At 44.5% G+C, this 18,927-nt stretch overlaps 1 protein-coding gene across 1 annotated transcript; it reads left to right on the forward strand.

Annotated features, from left to right (window-relative positions):
- Positions 1-14,360: 14,360 nt before the first annotated feature.
- Positions 14,361-18,696, forward strand: LOC1277353 (sodium channel protein Nach). Its single transcript, XM_061648601.1, has 3 exons — positions 14,361-16,424; positions 16,539-17,042; positions 17,161-18,696. Exons 1-3 carry the CDS (start codon positions 15,658-15,660, stop codon positions 17,804-17,806), a joined length of 1,917 nt encoding a protein of 638 aa, XP_061504585.1. The 5' UTR covers positions 14,361-15,657; the 3' UTR covers positions 17,807-18,696.
- The last annotated feature ends 231 nt before the right edge of the window (positions 18,697-18,927 follow it).

The raw sequence follows: 18,927 nt of genomic DNA on the forward strand, positions 1-18,927 counted from the left end.
ATAATTTATCATCCCAAAGGACGCCAAGATTACGTATAAGGGAGGTTCGAGACAGCACAGAATTGGAGAGCGAGTATTCGTAACGGATACGGTTGCGGATATGACAAAAAGATATTACAGAGCATTTTTGAGTGCAAAGACTTAGCTGGTTGTAGCAACACCATAAAGAAAATGAGTTAAGAAACTTCAGGAGCCGAAGGCAGCCACTGTGTGTTCTGATAGTTGAGAACATTGATTCAAAGATACACACAATACATGAGTACCTATCGATGCCGTACACGGGCCTGTTCTGTTAATTCAAGTTAAGAAAAGTTAATAGAATAAGATAATATAATTAGTAGAATTACATTTACTTATCAGCCTTTCATAAAATTCAACAGACCCAAAGAAGAATGTGTATCTAAGCAAGAAAGGATTAGATTTCTTGACTGCATTAGGCCATTCATGGCTTCGTAGTTTTTTATGTTAAATATTAAGAAACTTGTATTCTTGAAATGGTTAAACTAATTTGACCTTTAAAAATCCAACAGCTTGAAAAAACAACGACGTTTGATCAAACAACCCTATAAGTTAAGACACGAAAAATTTATTTGATTACTGATGTGAAACTTCTGTATCAAAAATAATTCAAAATAATATTTTGTAGCTAAAATGTGCCGTACTTTAGCGTGTATAACGACCCTTTTTTAGGACGAAAATGACCAACATCAGATTAAGGGATTTGTTATGTATGGGTAGTATTTTTTCAATTATATTTCAATGCAATTTATTTAGATATTAATGACCTGGATGTCATAATTGATAATTCGTTTGAATATAGCAGTCAGGACACAATGGAGCAATTCAAGGAATCGTTATATAAATCATTATTTTTTCAGATCTATTGTATCATTGTTCAGGGGAGTCGTTGTACACACTAATATACAGTTATTGGATCACTAAATGATACATAAACACTAATCAGCTTGAAATGTGTGTCAATCGTCGTGTAAGTAGTATAATAGGATTAGTTAGTGCAATAGGATCAATAGAGAAAAACAAAAAAATATAAGTCTGAGACCCCAAAACGTATTGCGGTAAAGAGACCCTCTTGCTATCGTAACCGCGGTGCAACGTGACGCAACGCCCAGCCTTGGCTACATTGTGCGTCGGGCGCTGAGTTCCATCCAACGATCGTCGGTTCCGAGGCTACCGAAGAAATTGCAGCGGACAGCAAGTGTGAAATCCGGCCCCGTCCAGTGGAAAATGGGACCGTTTCTTATTATTTGCTACAAACGGTGCCGTGCTTCCTTCACAGCCTCCTCCGTGCACTCCTCCTTCTCCTCAGCCACCACTTCTCGCTGCTCCAGTTCCAGTACTGCGTTGCCTCACAGCCAACTCACCGGGCGTCCGGTTCGGAAGGTATATGTTTTGCAAATTGTTTTATGTTTTGCAAATTGGGTTAATAAACAGGTACGGCAAGGGCTGCATGCAGAGCGTTGGTCATGCCAACGCCGCCGGTTGATGCGCAGAGCGAGAAACCCGGCACACAACAAGTGAAAAGCGAACCAAACTCTCCCGACCGAAACCAAAAACCAAACCAACAAACACTAAAAAAAACAGAAACAAAACTGCAGCAAAAAAAAAAAAAAAACAAGAACAACAGGGATACAACAGTTTCGAATGGTGGCAGCGAGGAACGAGCAAAAGCAAAGGCTAAAGTACAGAAAGCGGCGACAGGAAAAAAAAACATGACAAAATAAGCAACCATCCAACCCTCCGAACCCCTTGGCGGACGCGGGGCAAAGGAGACGCCAACCAACACTTATATTGGATAAATATGCTGATGACAGGCCACCGCCGGTGCCGTGGGAATACGTTGCGTAAGATCGCCAACCATCACCGGACCGGGCGATGCCGATCCGCGAGATGTTGCGATATAATGTTACGAAAGGAACATAAAACAACGCGCCAACACACACACACACACACACACACTTAGGCCGTGTGATAGGCACACCGATATGTCAGCGGGGATCGGAATTGACTTGTTTGCGATCCTAATTAGTGCGGGAGCAGCAGCAACATGAACACCTTAAGACGACACCCAACGGAGCATTAGGGTGGCACCGGGAGGCGCATGAATCAGCTGACACGTCACGGGTATCTTGGATCTTTCTTTTGCCGATCGCAAAGCAGGCAAAAGGCCGACGGTGAGAACTTTGATACCAGTCAGCAGCACCAACAACAACAGCAGCAGCGACAAGACTTCCACGGAAGCAACACCGCCTGGGACATCAATATCAATCAATCACCAATAAAGTCTCAAGTGTCCGGTTTTAGTGTCGGCTCTTGTCAGGCTCCAATGCCTTCGAGGCATTCATCTTGCCGTGGAATTTGTTCCCACCCAGGCGGGAGCCCGGCTTGAATCGTTGAACTGTCGCTGTTTTGAGAGCCTGTGATGTCTTCACGACCCGCACAGGACCTATTCACACCTAGGGAAATGGTTAAGATCCTGTAAGCTTAAATAACCGAGCATTGCTCACTCGTTGGACCAATTTCTTCGAATTCTTTTCATTAAAGCCGTTAGAATGGGTGTTTATTTCTAACCTTTATCTCGACACAAACACCAACACGATACCCACCCGCCCGTTGACGCCAGCGTGGTCCAGCAAGCATAAATACAGCTGGGCTTCTATTGTTCGCTTGCCAGGTCCCGGAATGGTGCACAAAAGCCGCTGGCGATGAAGTTGTTCTCCCACGCAAATGGTACGCTCATGCAAGGATCAATTGAAAGCCAACGCCGCCAATCGACTGCCAACAATCGAAAAAGGGAATGGAATGCAGGAGCAGCAACGAAAGTAAGAAAAAACCCAAGCAACCTATTGCAATGCCTCCATTCATAAAACTAAAACAACTTTCCGGCATCCGTCACCCTCACATTCCAGCGCAGCTGGTTGCGCCAAAAAGGACCTGCTTCGGCGAACCTCGGCACCCTTACCAGGGGACACAATGAAAACGGCGCTGCCAATGATGCCGCTTTTCCGGTCACCCGGGGCAACCTCGGGCTGATCAAGGATCTGCCGCTGCTTGGCCCAATTCCTGGAGCTCGCTTGGAGATTGCACCGGTGTTGCCTCTCGATCAGCGCAGCCACCGATTGATCCGATCCGGCACGATTGTGCGGAAAAACACTAGTTAGGAAGAATGTGTTGCCGGCGACCCCGGCGGGACCCAACGGGATCTAGCCTGGCAGACTAGGCATCTTTTGTGTGTGTGTGTGTGTGTTTTTTTTGTTTTGTGTATTCTTCAGGAAAGCACAAACCGACTCTGACCGCAGGAGTTCAGGTCATTGCGAGAAGCGGCATCGATATCACGAGCGCAGCCCAGGACCTGTTTCCTTTCACAGCTCTCTGTGCTACATGTGTGTGTATATATGGTTTGGTCTGCTTGTAGTTGTTGTTGCTACTCTAAGCCTATTCATAAAAATCCATCCTGCCGAAAACAGTCAGAGAGATGTCCCAATCGTGCACTGCGATGGTTGCCCATTCATTGTGGCAGACATTTTTGGAACATTCTTGCGGATGCGACTAACAATTAACCTCCCAGGTGCCTCGGATGCGAGACACACACACCCGCGCTTTTGTTTGTCGTAAGTGGCTCGGCAAGAAGATCCCATTCCCAAAAGTACCCAGGGAAAACCGAGCCCAAAGGGGTTGCGAGGGGAGTTGCATGTTGGGAGGGGGGTTGCAAAATCGTCTCCGGTAGCGCCTAATAATGTGCTTGATCTGTAGAGTACAAGTGGGGGGGGGGTTAGGTATGTGCCAATGAATTCCTTCCTTCGACGGGAGCGTAAAGACACAAAGAGAGAGAGAGAGATAGACAGAGAGAGAGAGATAGAGAGAGAGAGAGAAAGAGAAAGAGAGCGAGAGAGAGAGAGAGAGCCAGAACGAGAAAGAGATTGAGAAAGAGAGAGAGAAAGAGAGAGAGAAAGAGAGAGAGAGAGAAAGAGAGAGAAAGAGAGAGAGAGATTAGAAACTGAACATGCAAATCGATTGCTTAAGCACTTAACTTAAGTTTTACAACGTTTATATTGATGTGTAGATAATTGATAATAATTTATTGATGTGTTGCTCTTATGCGTTTTCCAATTAGCATTTTGAAAGACTATCATAACCCATGAGAATCGTATTTTGGATATCACTTTAATCTCCAAATTTCAAAAATCTCATATTTGTCATAATAATTAATTTTTAATTTCATATTTTTTATACCTGAAAACGACCGTAGCTATCAACATAAAGTTGAGGTAAATGAATTTAACGTTACTGGCCGTGAAACGTTATAAGAGTGAAACATAAACATAAACATATATTGAAGACATTTATTTTGCACACTTGGTTCAAAGCTTCTTAATCACACATGTTCAATTCTTAATCTACCCATGTTTATTGAAAATATTATGTTGATTCATAGACAAAATTATACAATCTGTGTTGTTAAAAGTTTTTTCTTTTTTTGTTTTTTTTTTTCTCAAAAAATCTTTTTTTTCTTGCACCATATCTGTTTGCGCCACCGACCACAGGCTGGATACCACTGCAATAGACCGCCGTTCAGCCCTAGATAACATTAAACAAGCAAGCGGTGTTGAGACCCGATGGGTATTTCAACATCCAAAGATAGCTATTGTCATTCGTCCGTTACCTCATTAACATGGATTACTATTTTGAGCATTGCAATAACACTTCTCGATTCTATTGGAAATACCGAAATTCTCCTATTGACGTGCGATGTGCTACTTACACTAAACGATGATGCGCTCGGGAGATACCAACTGCTGGAGGCGCACCCGGAGTGTGCAGATGATTTATTCCCGCTCGAGCCAGCATGCTAAACTGGACACAAAAGAGACAATGGTTTGCATTGATTACACGGCCATGATGCAATCACTGATATCACTCACGATTGCTGATCAGATTCTGACATAACGCTCATCGCGCCTGCCTCGTTTGCGCAAGATATACCTTGTACGTGTTGTTCAATTGATTAGCACCCGCGCGTGGGCCGGATGGAGATCATTTGCTGTCCAACTAGTGCAAAGGAGGGAGGGGTGAGAGGATTAATAGAGATAAACTTCCAGCTCAAAGTCTTCCCCGCTCAGAGACGTCCTAAGATATTCATTTTAAATAGCCTTTTAATTCCCGTCCCGTCGTTACTCGCGGTGCGCAAGTGCTGAAAAAAGGTAATCGGTACATTCTGTACGCTTTACGCACCAGAGGGTTCAACATTGTGTTTTCTTTCTCTTTTTTATGAACGCGTGTGTGTGTGTGCATCTTCTTTTTATTGCAAAGTCTCTTCACACCTTTTCGCCTGGGAACGTCGCGGGAGGGATGTGTGTAAAACAAAACTCAAGCGACAGCAGTACACAGGAGAGTTAAATAACAACAACAGTAACAACAACAGCAACAATAAAAAAGTGCCTCACACATAAACCAGAAGAACCACTGCACTCGCTGAAGTACACGGACAGGAAAAAATCAACGAGATAAAAAAAAACCGAAAAAAGGGCACAACCAAATCTTCGTTCATCCGAAGTTCCACCGGAGGAGAAGTTTAACTTTGTCTACCTTTTTTCATGTCGCTCCTTTTTTGTTGTTGTTTGTTGGCTTGTCTTTTCGGCTGGTTAGGTGGTGTTGTATTGTAGTTGTTGATTTCGTTACCTTATTGCTTCTTATCTGCACACCGGTGTCACACCCGCGAGTGAGAGAAAGCAAGACCCACAAAGACCGGAGGTTTTGGACCCAGAAATAAAATAAGTCACCGAAAGTGACCCTCTCTCTCTATCTACCTTCCAGTGTACACTGGCCAGCATCTTGAGACTGCCCGGGCGAGAGGGATAAGCGGGAAGAATATAATAATAACAATAAAAAATCTCGTGTACACATTTGTATGCATTGAGAAGAAACTGTCGGGAATGAACCACACCGAGAATAACGTACCACACAATAACAGTACGGATCCCAGATCCCAAGCTGGGAGTTCGCGGCAGAGGCGCTAGAACCTAGGCGTGTGTTTGTGTGTATGTTTGCTATGAGAGATGTGTATGCTCTGGCCACGCTGTGTGCTGGGAGGCGATTTTCTTTCTAATTCATTTTCGTGGCAAATGCCCAAAGTCCTGCGACCTCGGTAGGTACCGGCCCGAGCATCCAGCTTCTCTCACACCGGCACATTCCACACCCGAGCTGGACCGGAAACAAAAGCATTCTTGAATGGTTCGCCTCATGTATGTATGTCCCCTTGTATGTGTGTGAGTGTGAGTGCTTTTTTAACGTTTCTAGATCAAAGATTAGCGAAGCGTACAGAACGAAGCCTAAACTAGTTGGGGTTTTTTCCGTTGTTTTTTTTTTTTGCTTCTCATACACTTCGATGTCTATACCTGCGCCACCGAAAGTGTCGCAGTTTGGTCATTTGCTTTAATGTGTGCCTTCGGTGCTGTCCGCAAACACGAAGCGAAAATACATCGCTCCCCAATGAGCGCCACAGGATAGAAGAGGGAAAGCGCAAGCAGTGGGGAAACTTACCGAGGATTGGAGGCTACCGGGGCATCATCTTTGTTCGAGCCGGCGGGCCTGTTCCTGTCGGACCGTTCTCGGGCTATATCCCGAGACGCACCCCGCGGGGGGCCTATCGCCAGCGCTCACTGATTTATGAATCGGGTGGAACACCCGAAGGATCCAGGGCGGGAAAGCGGTGTGTCAGAATATGCATCCTGTCCAAGTCCCCTTCCGCCTTCCTCCCTCACTCATCAAATCGATCTTGCGAACACTTACGAATAAGTGGGACTGGACAAAGTGATCCGGGAGGGGTTGTCACACACAGGAAAGGATCATCCAGGATGGCAAAACGTTCGCATCCGAGTCGTGCGAAAAGGCCCCCTTGAGTGTGTCGCTTGCTGTGCGCCGACAGTTTTGGCCCTTTTTCCAACACACTCACTCACAGACACACGCCCTTCTCGCTCTACCCGGTGGCGGCGGCAGCACCAAACGGTACTAACGAGTTCGGGCCGGCTCAAGATAGGTGGTCAGATAAATCCTAAGCGCATTTTGGGCCCCGCACTACGGTCCAGCAACTCCACCGACATGCCCGAAATGCTCTCACGTATCCGCCCGGAGACTGAGGCCGTGTACACGTGAGCGCATGTGTGAAGCGGATTTTTTTTCAATCAGATATGACCACTCAGACATGTGTGTATCTGTGTGTCACAAAGAAGAGTCACCGTTTGTGTATGTGTGTACATCACAGAAGCGGAGCTCTTCCCGCACCAACTCCCCAAAGAAGTCAGAGATTTGGAAAATGAGAAGTGGATAGATTATCGTATTACCTACCACAAACCAGACACTTCATTACGAGGCCGTAACTGAAGGAACACTGTGTTATAGATACAGCGTTTATGACCTGAAGCAAAGCGCAAAGATATTCCAAATCCAAACGAGGCCGGGGAGCTAGAGATGTAAGACATTAACAACCAAAGCGTTTGGAGCGGGAAGAAGCATGTGAATAGTTTAGCATATCCAAAGAAAGATGAATCAAATTGGTTTCAAAGATCAAAAAGAATCAAAGAATCAAAGATAAACTCTGCTGGCACTGGGTTGTGTGGCTAGTAGAAGATTACAACTAAAATCTGTGTACTATTTCGCCAAGGAGATTGCAGGGAAGGAAGACTTCAGAGCCACCACAGCAATCCGTCACTCGGCAAAAGAGGATGTTTATGTCTTCATTTAACCACTGGCTAACAACTGCCCGCTACTGGTAGGTCCACTCTCAAAGTCAAGACAATGCCCCGTCGTGGGATGAAATCTGAAGGTGTCGTTGTGCTTATGATGATGATGCGCTATATCCCAGGGCTAATACGAGACCCATACCGGAGAGTCAGCACTGCAAGCACCAGCTCCGGATGGGGTGACGCGGATCCAACAGTGCAGCGAAACCCGATTCCAGCCAATCCCTTCCCTTACATATTCCAAACTCTAATGATCCCATCGTCTATACATATTAAAAACTAAAACCCTGCTAGTACTGTTTCAAACAAAACAACATCTCGGAAGGTACTGGAGCACATCTTGGAAGGTACTGGAGCACACAAGCAACTGAGAGAGAGTGATAGAGCGAGTGCGCAGGAGACCGATGATCCATGGGAACTGGGGGCAGTGTGGACATGGTAACATTTTATTTGAAATCAATGAAAATCTTCTCGGTTTTCAATACTCACAAACGTCTATTATAAGAATTTAGTGTATTCAACGACCTCCTTTCGTATCCTTTTGGTATTTCTGAGCTTTTAGTTTTAGACATCGTGCTTAAGTGGTTCCTTGTTATGAATTTGAATCACCAATTTAAAGAATCAGTGAGTTCAATCGTTTCCTCAGATCCAAACCACTTTCTTTTTCCTTATATTTCCCTACCAACATTCTTGTCTGTTCTAGTATTATCTTCATAGATCCAGAATATCGTTGTATGTATTCGAATCATTTGAGACATTAGGTGTAATTGGAAAATTTACTTCCGGTGTATAATGACCCTCTTTATCTGATGTTGATCATTTGCGACATAATCTGCCATATTATGCAAATCTGCCAGGTCAACCTAACATCAATATACCAACTAGATCACTAAGACATCAGGATTTTTTTTTATTCGGAAGAAAGACCGTATAGGTCATATAAAGGTCCATGACTGAAATTTTTTACTTGTCTTACAGGGTTTACCAAGTTACTTTGCGATGTGAGCTGCACATCTCACTCAGGCGTATTTCTATTCTGACGTGCTACTTCATTTGGCCCGAAATAATTTTCTATTCTGCTGAATTCATTTTCATCCATTACATGGAGTCTTTTCACAGGTGATGTTAGCTGGAGTCGTCCGCGATGTTTACATATTTTTTTTTCAAAATTTAATTTTTGAACTTTTAGTGCTGATTAGTGATACAATTATGTTGTTTCACAAATAATAAAAGTTTATCTTTGCTCCGCAGCAAAATTCAACCCGAATTCAACCTCACTTTGCAAAGTGACTTGGCAAACCCTGTATGTGTATTTTGATCTTAATCTTTTTAATCATCTATTGATAAGTCAATAGTTTATAAATAGTGTGGGATAGTTTTAGAGTTGCCTAGGCCACTTTAGAGATTGAACAGATGATTGAATTGAAATATATGAATGAATAAAATTTATAATAACTTAATCCATAAGCTTAATGCTATCCAGAAAACTTTGATAATTCTATAAAACTGTAATCGTTGTTAAATGTTAAATTGAATGGACTTTTTTGATAACTTGTTGGCAGTTGCTAGAATTTCATACCTCATGCTGTAGCAGTGGGGCCACTGGGAAAAGAAAAAAGAAAATCGAAATTTTCTCCAGCATAACTCCTATATCGCAATGGCCCCGTGCTCCCTTCACATCAATTATTAGACTCCCACAGTAGCTATAGAAGAGGACGGACAGTCGAGATAATTTCTAACATCACGCCTTCTTGCAACTTTCTTGCGGCGAACATATACTCATAACCATACTGTTGAATGTGTTATTTTTGGGTCGTTGAAGCTGGAGCAAGAAGTTTGGACATCGTTACACCTTCAACATGTGTGTCTTCCCGCACCAGGCATTGCCGACAGGTGATGGCCGTCAAACCCATCAATGTGTCAATATGCTGCCGGCCCGGCATGGAATGTTCATAGCCGTGATCCAATTGATCAACCGCGGCCCACCAACCACAAAGCCCTCGACCGTACGATGTTTACCGTGGGCCGTGGCCCGCAATTGCGTCACACGCGAAGTGCAATTTGCGCAAATGTCTCTTAGCCACTGTCGCCAAACTGTGGAACCTTTTCCCGGCCTACCCAAATGAGGAGGAGACGCAGTTTCAACCGCCGCTTTGGACTGTCTGTGCAAATAGACGCACGAACCCAGTGACAACATGCTTCGGACTGGGAAGTATTCGCCTTCTTTTAGGTATATGTGAGGGTTTTTTTTAATTCGAGATACACCTTTGAAAGCCACATTCCATCAACAATGGGCCAATAACGGCGCGTGTGTAAATGTTTTGAATTGGAGCGACTGACAGAAATGACGTAGTTTGTCCTTACCAGGTGAGAATACGCAACACCGAAACGATTGATAAGTCGGTTACAGGTCCATCGAGAAAGCAATATTTCGAAGCCTATTGCGCACAACGAAGGATGATTATTACACTTAAGATTCCATTCCGCTCAGGCCAGGTTTTACTGTATCCTAATGGTAGGTCTCATTCCTTGATCGGCGTGTAGCTCCGCTATCCGCTAGCCGAAGGCCGTTCCGGGTTGGCGTGCCAAACGCAAGCTAAGCAACACGAAAAAAATGGCGCCAGCAAACAAACCCATAAACCAGCGGATTCTTCCATCCTCACATGGAACCAGCGCATCGAATCTTTACCGTTTTTTTTAACGGGAGAAGGGAGACCCCGAACCGATGATTGACCGATTGAGCTGGAAAACGATCGCCCTGAGAACGAGAGTAAAGGGCGAAGACGCGCCTGGCGATCATGTCGGGTCTGACCTAAACGAATCGCGCACCGCCCAAAATCCTTGCCCGCCGGCAGATTGCATCACGGTCGCCTTTTTGCTGCAACTTTCGGCAAACCAAAACGGCATCTCTCTAATGAATGGCTTCGCTCCAGGCTTCGACAAAAACCTCAGAGGATATATACATGTCTTTTTTGCTGCTTCTGCTGCTGTTGCTACTTCTGCTGCTGTTAATTTCTTCGTCCAGTAACATAACCGAAGCGGGTTTCTTCTATTCACCTTCGACTTCTTCAGATATTCTGACTGCACATTCGGAAGCGATCGTTTGTCTCCTGTCTTTCTTTGCTCCCTGTGTGTGTGTTTTTTTTTGCCTGAGCGTTTACCAGTGTGAACAGCTTATGCTTTCATGCTGATGATGCTTAGCGCGCTCTCCCTGGGCTTTTCGGGGGGCTTCGTTCACTGCCCATAATTTGATGGTGCGCCACTGGATTCGAGTGGCGTTTAGTTTCGGGCCTTTTTTCAAAGGCTTGTCTCGCATTATCAATGTCTACATTCTAGGTCTGGTTTAGGTGTTGAAGGTTAAGCCAAAACAGAGTTGCTTGTACGAGCTACTAGCTTCTGAGCTTATGTACTCTTCACATAACAATTGTACTATATCTTTGTCGAACTCTGGTCAGGATCCTCGCTGGACCGTACGTATTGGGGCAAATTCTTTTGACACGAAAACGAATTTTAATTTATCGGAGACATTAGGTCTTTAGTAAATAGTAAATGCATTGCATATTACTTCATTACCTTTCAACATTCCTGAACTTCGTTTTTAAATTTATTTAATCGTCATAAACACCTCAGTGTGCATTGGTTGCATTAGATGTAAGTCATTTGATACCAATTTCACCTCATTACATTAGACAGGCAATACATTGAAGGGAAGGGTACATTGAACTAGACTTCTTGGTATATTGTTAAAAAGATTAAGTATAATACTCCTAGTAATACTCTAACTTATAATGCACTTATATTGTATATGTCTCGGTTTGTATATTAGGTTGTATGTATGGGGCCCTTTCCATTTGAAATTCGTAGGCTGAAATTTCAGCCTGTCATCTGTTTGCATTGTATAGCAGTTTTCGAGCAGCTATCTAATTAAGTATAATATACAGGTGGGCTTATCCCAAGGTGTATGAATTCAGAAGGCTGATTTTTATCGCTTCTGCTTCTCAATGAAGATTGTAAGAGTGCTTTGAGTATTCGTCAAGCCTCCAGAAAGCTCGTTGGAGCAAAAGTTTTCACTCGTTCTGTCAAAAAGTGATGTTCAAAATTGGTTATGAAAAAATGCTATGAGACCACTTGGACTACATACACTTTGATTCCAGATTCCACCACCTGATCTCTTTAATGCACCTTGGGATAAATGTAAACAACACCGTGTTTTCGAGCAGGTACTCGAATCTAATTCTAGCTTTTAGGCTAAAATTTTCTAGACTGAAAATCGCAGGCTAGTTTTTTGTGTGGTTTTGTATGGATTGTTTACATGATTTCAGCCTCCAACTGTCAAACTCCATACAAAAAACTACCTAGAATCGTGAAGGCGCCCAATAACCGGAAAAATTATGACTACAGAAGCTTTAGACAATAAATATCCGTTGTTGTTGTTGAATGACGATTGGTAAAACCTAACATATTATGCGCTTTGCTGATAATAATATGGATTTCAATAAGGAAATCGAAATTTTCTCCAGCATAACTCCTATATCGCAGATGATAAATGCAACTTCCAGAGCAACACTTAAGATTCGTGAACAAACCCCATTTTGTTTTACTGTAAGCTATTAAGATAAAACTCATTAATAACAGATTGGTTCTTAAGATTGGAACATAAGATAGATTGGTTCATTGGATAATGAGTTATATAAGATATGCATTATCGGTAATGAATTATATCAAAAGTAAATCATGTAAAATGAATTCATTTATAGCAATTATTCTTTGGTCCTTTTTTTAAAATGCGACCAATTCAGAGGACTTACAACCATGCCAAATTATCGCTCGCGTTGCCTTCTGCTTCGCCTACAGACGCTGGAACACCGTTTTAAGGTTAACCAATGTGTATTTGTAGCCAAAATATTAAAAAAAACGAATTAGACGCCCATATTTACTAGAAAAGATCAATATCTACGCGCCATCGAGACCTCTTCGCTCTCGTAACTTACTTGTCGGCGATCGCGCACCCTGCCCGGATCTGGACCGGTCGGGTGGTCTTTCTGCTGCTTGCGTTGTATCCTTATATGGATACAACGAACCGTTACTAGCTATGACAAGGCAATTCAATACATGGTATCATCACTTTGACTTTAATTTAACGACCAACGCATTCCGTCCCTCCTGAATAAAATAAAACGACCAACGCATTAAAATAAAACATCTTATTAATATTAAATTTTGGGGTCACAGGATCAAGGGAGATGTTAGGGGAATACTTTAGGACTTAGGTGTAGGATAGGTTTTAATTACTTAATTTTTCACACCCTCAAGAGTGCAAGACATATATGTTGGTAAATAAATAAATAAATAAATACATTTAGAAACTAAATTTGGTAGCGTTAAACCATTTTCGAAAAAGCATCTTTTAAACGATTGAAGAGCAATACGGTACATTTGATCACGGAGATGGACAGACAATTAGTTTCACAACATTCACAAAACCTATCTGTTAGCTTCTCGAGCAGCAGTTAGCAGTCAGATGGTACACGAATTATATGACAATATTATATGACTATATGATTGTATGAATTATATGACGAATTATGACTGGGAAAACTGTCGGTCAAGTGGTTTGAAAACTAAATTGTAGATCTTCTTCTTCTTCTTCTTCTTTGGCTCAACAACCGATGTCGGTCAAGGCCTGCCTGTACCCACTTGTGGGCTTTGGCTTTCAGTGACTAATTGATTCCCCCCCATAACAGGATAGTCAGTCCTACGTATGCCTAAGAAAGGCATGTTTTGTAAAAAAAATTGCTGGCGCTACTGGTCATAACTCTGGCGAAAGAAGGAATGCAGTTGGGTTTTGTCGACATAACCCAAATAATTATACGTCCCCCAAATGGGCGTATTGCGGGTCAAGTCGGTGTGTTATACTAGTTTACCACGTAAACTTAATTGAAACCTAATTATGCACGCGTCCGATCTAAAATAGAACTTAATTGAGTCCGGCTTTCAAAAAACCCTGCCCGTCTACCCGACAAACCAGGTCCTCTTTGGACTGTGTATTATCGGTTAAAAGCTAGCAAAGTAGTACGATAACATGAAGAATGGCAATAAATTTTTGTATGATCCAATTTCCAAACATTCCAATATTCCACGGACACTTGCCGAACCAAAGGTCCACATTCGAATTAAAGCACTGCTGTAAAATAAATCGACCACCTCTTGGTCCGCGCTCAATCATAACGGATCTTGTTCAAGGTCGCCCGTGTGCAATTTCAAGTACAGTGAATCATGTACCGAGGCGTGAATGAATCACATCATTAAGCGAGAGAGAAAGAGTGGTGATCAATTACATATGCAAATGGGTTTTTGGTGCGGAATCAGTTGGCAGTGCCATACGCAAACAGGGTTCACCCATGATCCCATGAGTGGTGCGATACAGGTAAAAGACGTCGTCCGGCAACGGTTGCTGCAGTGTCTTGGGGTAGCCGGAACCATAATTTGTTTTAAAAGGTGAATGCTAGTAAAGACCCGCTAACGCTCACTCGGGCAGCTCGAAGCGTAAAGTTGTAAATAGTTTTTTTTTCTCGTCACTTCCTCCCCCAATGCAAACGTCGATGGAGGACGAAAGAGAGCAAGGGAGAGATGGGATGGGCGAAATGTGAGGGTGTATGATGATGAACATAGCCGCCCGGGCTGCAGCTGTAATGTCAACATTGATGTCACCTCCGATCCGCGCACTCGTGCTTATTTGCTCCCCGTGTGCCGATGCAGAAGTACCGCTAGATTGGAGACGATCACAGATCGAAGCAACCATCACTATGTGTGTGTGTGTGCGGCTGCGGGGTGACTAATTTACGACTGGGAAACCCAGAAAATTACTCAACGCCACTCCGACGTGCCCGGCGACCGGTTGGATTCCGCCGAAGCGTACAATTAGCCCTCTTGCCAGCACATTGGTGTAATGTTCCATTGCGTCGGTCTACGAGGCTCGGCACCCCCGTCGCAATGCCGTGGTAGAAGGAAATGAAAGCCACACACACGCGCGCACATCCCATTCTTGTGTGTGTGTGACTAGCTGCGGAGTGGAAGTAGTAGATATTTACCTGCTAACGAGCAATTACGACATTGGGGAGACCTTTTGACACGTTGGCAGTGTCAGATTTTCCATTAAGATTGCCGGAGATGTTCTGGAATGGTCGTGTCAGCTAGATTAATTTGGATTATTAGTAGCAATACGAAAAAAAAAATCAATGGAAAACAATACCCCGATAACTTGCTAGATTGATTTAACCTTGAATTCCAACAGTTGCAAAGATTTACTATAAACCTAGAATCTTAATAATAGAGGATTCTCAGAAACATTTTGGATTAGATCATTGATTTTAGATTTATAGATCAGATTGAGGGCAGATTGATAGTGACTAGAGTAGATGTAAGATTGGGGCTCAAAATTGCCGACAAGAGGAATCACAGGGTACCAAAATTTCAGGTTAATAGTACTACAAAACATTGTCCTTGACGAAGGACTAAAAGTTGTCCCTGATGCTATGAAGTTATTAGCTTATCACTTAGCACGGATTTAGAATGTCAGGGTCTATCGTGGTCCAGAGGTGCCTGGAACCGTTATCAACATTTATAGGACATTGCTACAATACAATACAAGCTCTGGCAAATGTGCACTTAGCGATGCTTTCCGATGTATGTCCCAGATTACCCTGCCGCCTATTGTTTCCCGGCAGCTGGTATCGATTTTGTGCCACGTGCGTGACATACTGTTGCATCGGATAAGGCGATTGATGGGCGAGGGATAACAATTAGTCGTGGCTAATGACACGCAACGCAACGGGTCTCGAATAACGGGCGCCAGCGGTAGGTCTTCCGTCAGTACTGTGCCAGCCAGCAAACCCCCTGGATGGAGCAGCGCAAGCAGAAAGACCACCCGACCGGTCCAGATCCGGGCAGGGTGCGCGGTCGCCGGCTCACCAAAACGATGAAAGCGATCAAGAAGGGCAAAGCGAAGGTAGCGCCCCGGCGGGAGTCAAAAGCGTCCTTCGGCACGTTGCGCCTGTTCCGGCGCAGCTTCATCTTTCAGACGAAGGAGTTCTTCGACAACTCGACGCTGCACGGCGTCCGGTACATTGCCGAGGAGGGCCGGCCGTTCTTCGAGCGGTTCATGTGGTTCTGCTTCGTCGCGTTCGGCTTCATCGCGGCGGTCGTGATCATCTTCAGCCTGTGGGAAAAGTTCCAAACCAACCCGACGATTACCGGGCTCGATACGGACTTCCACAACCAGCAGGTCATCTTTCCGACGGTGCTGGTGTGCCCGACCGCCCCGTACGACGAGGACGCGGTACGGCGGGAGGCGTACGAAACGCTCGGCGGGTACGAGCAGGGCAGCGAGGTGTACGAACCGTTCCTGAAGCTGCTCACCCAGCTGTCGTACGACAACATCCGCGAGGTGGCGGCAATGCTGAGCGACATGCCGAGCACACCAGCCCTGCGCACCTCCAGCCTGCGCGAGCTGGTGTTCCGGACGGCGGTCCGGTGCAATGACACGTTCGCGGCCTGCCGCTACAAGGACGAGGATATCGATTGCTGCGAGATGTTCAAGCCGATGTACACCGAGCATGGGTTCTGCTATGCGTTCAACGCGCGCTACACCAATAACAAGCAGGTGGAGTAAGTGTTTGGCTGTTGTATTCCCCGATGGGGGAGGGCATGGAACCTGGAATGAGCTATGCACTCCTAACACTCTGTTTTACGTTTGTGGTTAACGTTTTTGTTGCTGTCTAGAATTCTCAACTCGGAGGTGTACGTGCTGTTCGAGACGGACAAGAAGTGGGCGCTGACGTTCGAGCCGCTCCGGGAGAGCAACATCTTCGTGCACTCGTACAACGAAATCTCGGGCTGGGACTTTCAGCCCCAGGTCATGTGGGACATCGACTCGAAGGTGGAGTTTCTCATCTCGATGAAGCAGACGTACACGACCGAGGACGCGCAGCAGCTGTCGATCGGACAGCGGAAGTGCATCTTCCCAGACGAGGAGAAACTCCAGTACTACCAGGACAAATACACCTTTTCCGGCTGCATGAAGGAGTGCCGGATCTCGAAAAGCCTCAAGTACTGCAAGTGCGTGCCGCCGTTCTACGCGCCTGTCCGTACCATCCCGAGCTGTACCACCGGCAACTTCCAGTGTCTGAGCGAGTACACCGAGAACATCACCAGCATCCACAGCTGCCAGGACTGTGAGCTGGGCTGTCTCAACACCGTGTACGACATCGAGAAGTACTCCAAGATGTAAGTACACGCACACTAGCTGTAAGAAAGACGCTAGCCAAGCCTCTGTTTGCAAGTCCCGCTGGTCCTCTTCTCTACAACTCTGGATCTCCCATTTATTTTTGTGGTCCCATGTCAGCATGAAAACGGAAGAGGAGCAGCAGGAGGCGCAGGTTACGATCGAGTACCTGACCTGGCCCATCATTCGCTACAAGCGCGAGGTCTTGTTCGGGTGGGTCGATTTGCTCGTCTCGTTCGGCGGTATTGCGGGACTGTTCCTGGGCTTCAGTCTGCTGTCCGGCGTCGAGTTCATCTACTTCTTCACGATGCGCGCGTTCTGCATGCTGTACAAGAACCGGGACGAGCTGGAAGCGATCGAGCGGGAGCAGGTAATCAAATCGCTGAGCCGCCACGAGCTCGGCCTCAAGCCAGTCGCGGCCCCGGCGGGACCACCGGTGGTGCCGACCGGAGACACCCTGCCCGTGTACGATACGGTCACCCTGCCACCGTCCGCCGACAAGCAGCAGGTGTTTGTGAAGCTGATCACTAACGACTACAAGTCGGCCCTGCAGTACCAGGGGACCGATCCGGCCTCCTACCCGGGCCTGAACCGGAACCGGCTCAATCAGCTCCACAACCAGGGCACCAGGAAGCACAATCTGTTCCAGCTCGGGCACGCCAACTACGCCGGCAGTAAGTACGCGGAGAAAAAGGTAACACAGTACGGTGGCGATGGTGGTGGTGGTGTCGGGGGTGGATATATTTACGACGGTTACTTGCCGTAAAAGCGGGGAGGAACCGACTCTGCGTTGTTTGCATCTGTTTGCCAGAGATAACTTTGAAGATTCTGGAATTTCAACACAGCAAACAGAAAAGATTTTGGTGCATCTTAATTAAGGGAACGTGGGGCAAAATGGTCACCTGCACTATTGGCAAATTAACACGTTTGAATGAATTATTTCAAATGATTGAACAACATGAAATCCAGTTGTTCAAGCACACCGTGAATTTTTCATGAACTAATAAATCAGCAAATAAAGTTTTAATTCAAAACGATTTAATTTTCACTGTCTCGAAAAAAAAGCTTTCGTAAGAATTTAGCAAATAGTTATAGAAGAAAAATGATGTCTATCGAGGCACAAGACATGTATCTATGATTAAAGTAAAAATCTAACTGTTTTAATTTAATGCATTTTTTACGTTAAAGTTTGTGAAATGTTTCAGCTTGGGGCAAAATCGGCGGCTTTTTTGACTGGAGCTAAATGACGAGGCTATGGTGTAAAAAAAGGTCGCTACAATATATTTGTTTTACATAAATAAAACTATGCTGTATGTATGTATACTCTTTCGATAAGAAAAATGACTATCAAGACGTGCATTAGTAAAATATTCCAGCTAATTAATTGTATGTATAAGTTAACAAAACACTTAAATAGAGATCGAAGTGTTGTAATCTTTAGCCTGACAATTCTACCTAGATGGTAGAACATAAACCAAAGCCTAAAGTCCAACGTTGCCCCTTTGTTTTGATGTGTTTTGAAATTTAGTTTATGACCATTTTGCCCCATAGCGAGAGCATTTTACCCCGCACAATTCGTTTTCCTGACTTTTGTTGATTTTTAAATTTCATTTTATACATTTAATTAGTTTATAATATGCCTACTACAATTTTTTCCATCAGTCAAAACATTAGCATAAAGTGATTTTTCCAATGGGATACAGAGCAAAATCCTTAACAGCGCCATTTCGACCCGCCTTCCCCTATATCTGAGAATTTTTAATCGAATTATTCATTACCAATAGGTATGAAAGCAATTCATCACAAAAAATATCCCCATTTATTAAACATTAAACATTAAACATTCAGGATTGGAAAATGGAAAGCTTTTCTTCATTCATTCTGCAT

This window comes from Anopheles gambiae, chromosome X (genome assembly GCF_943734735.2).
Source record: "Anopheles gambiae chromosome X, idAnoGambNW_F1_1, whole genome shotgun sequence".
Classification (NCBI taxonomy): Eukaryota; Metazoa; Arthropoda; class Insecta; order Diptera; family Culicidae; genus Anopheles; species Anopheles gambiae.

What these genes read in the sequence shown, in the direction of transcription:
- LOC1277353 (XM_061648601.1), top strand. Translation starts at nt 15,658, where the DNA reads ATGGAGCAGCGCAAGCAGAAAGACCACCCGACCGGTCCAGATCCGGGC. An exon ending in ACCAATAACAAGCAGGTGGA is followed by an intron (nt 16,425 to 16,538) that starts GTAAGTGTTTGG and finishes GTTGCTGTCTAG; the next exon opens with AATTCTCAACTCGGAGGTGT. An exon ending in ATCGAGAAGTACTCCAAGAT is followed by an intron (nt 17,043 to 17,160) that starts GTAAGTACACGC and finishes GTCCCATGTCAG; the next exon opens with CATGAAAACGGAAGAGGAGC.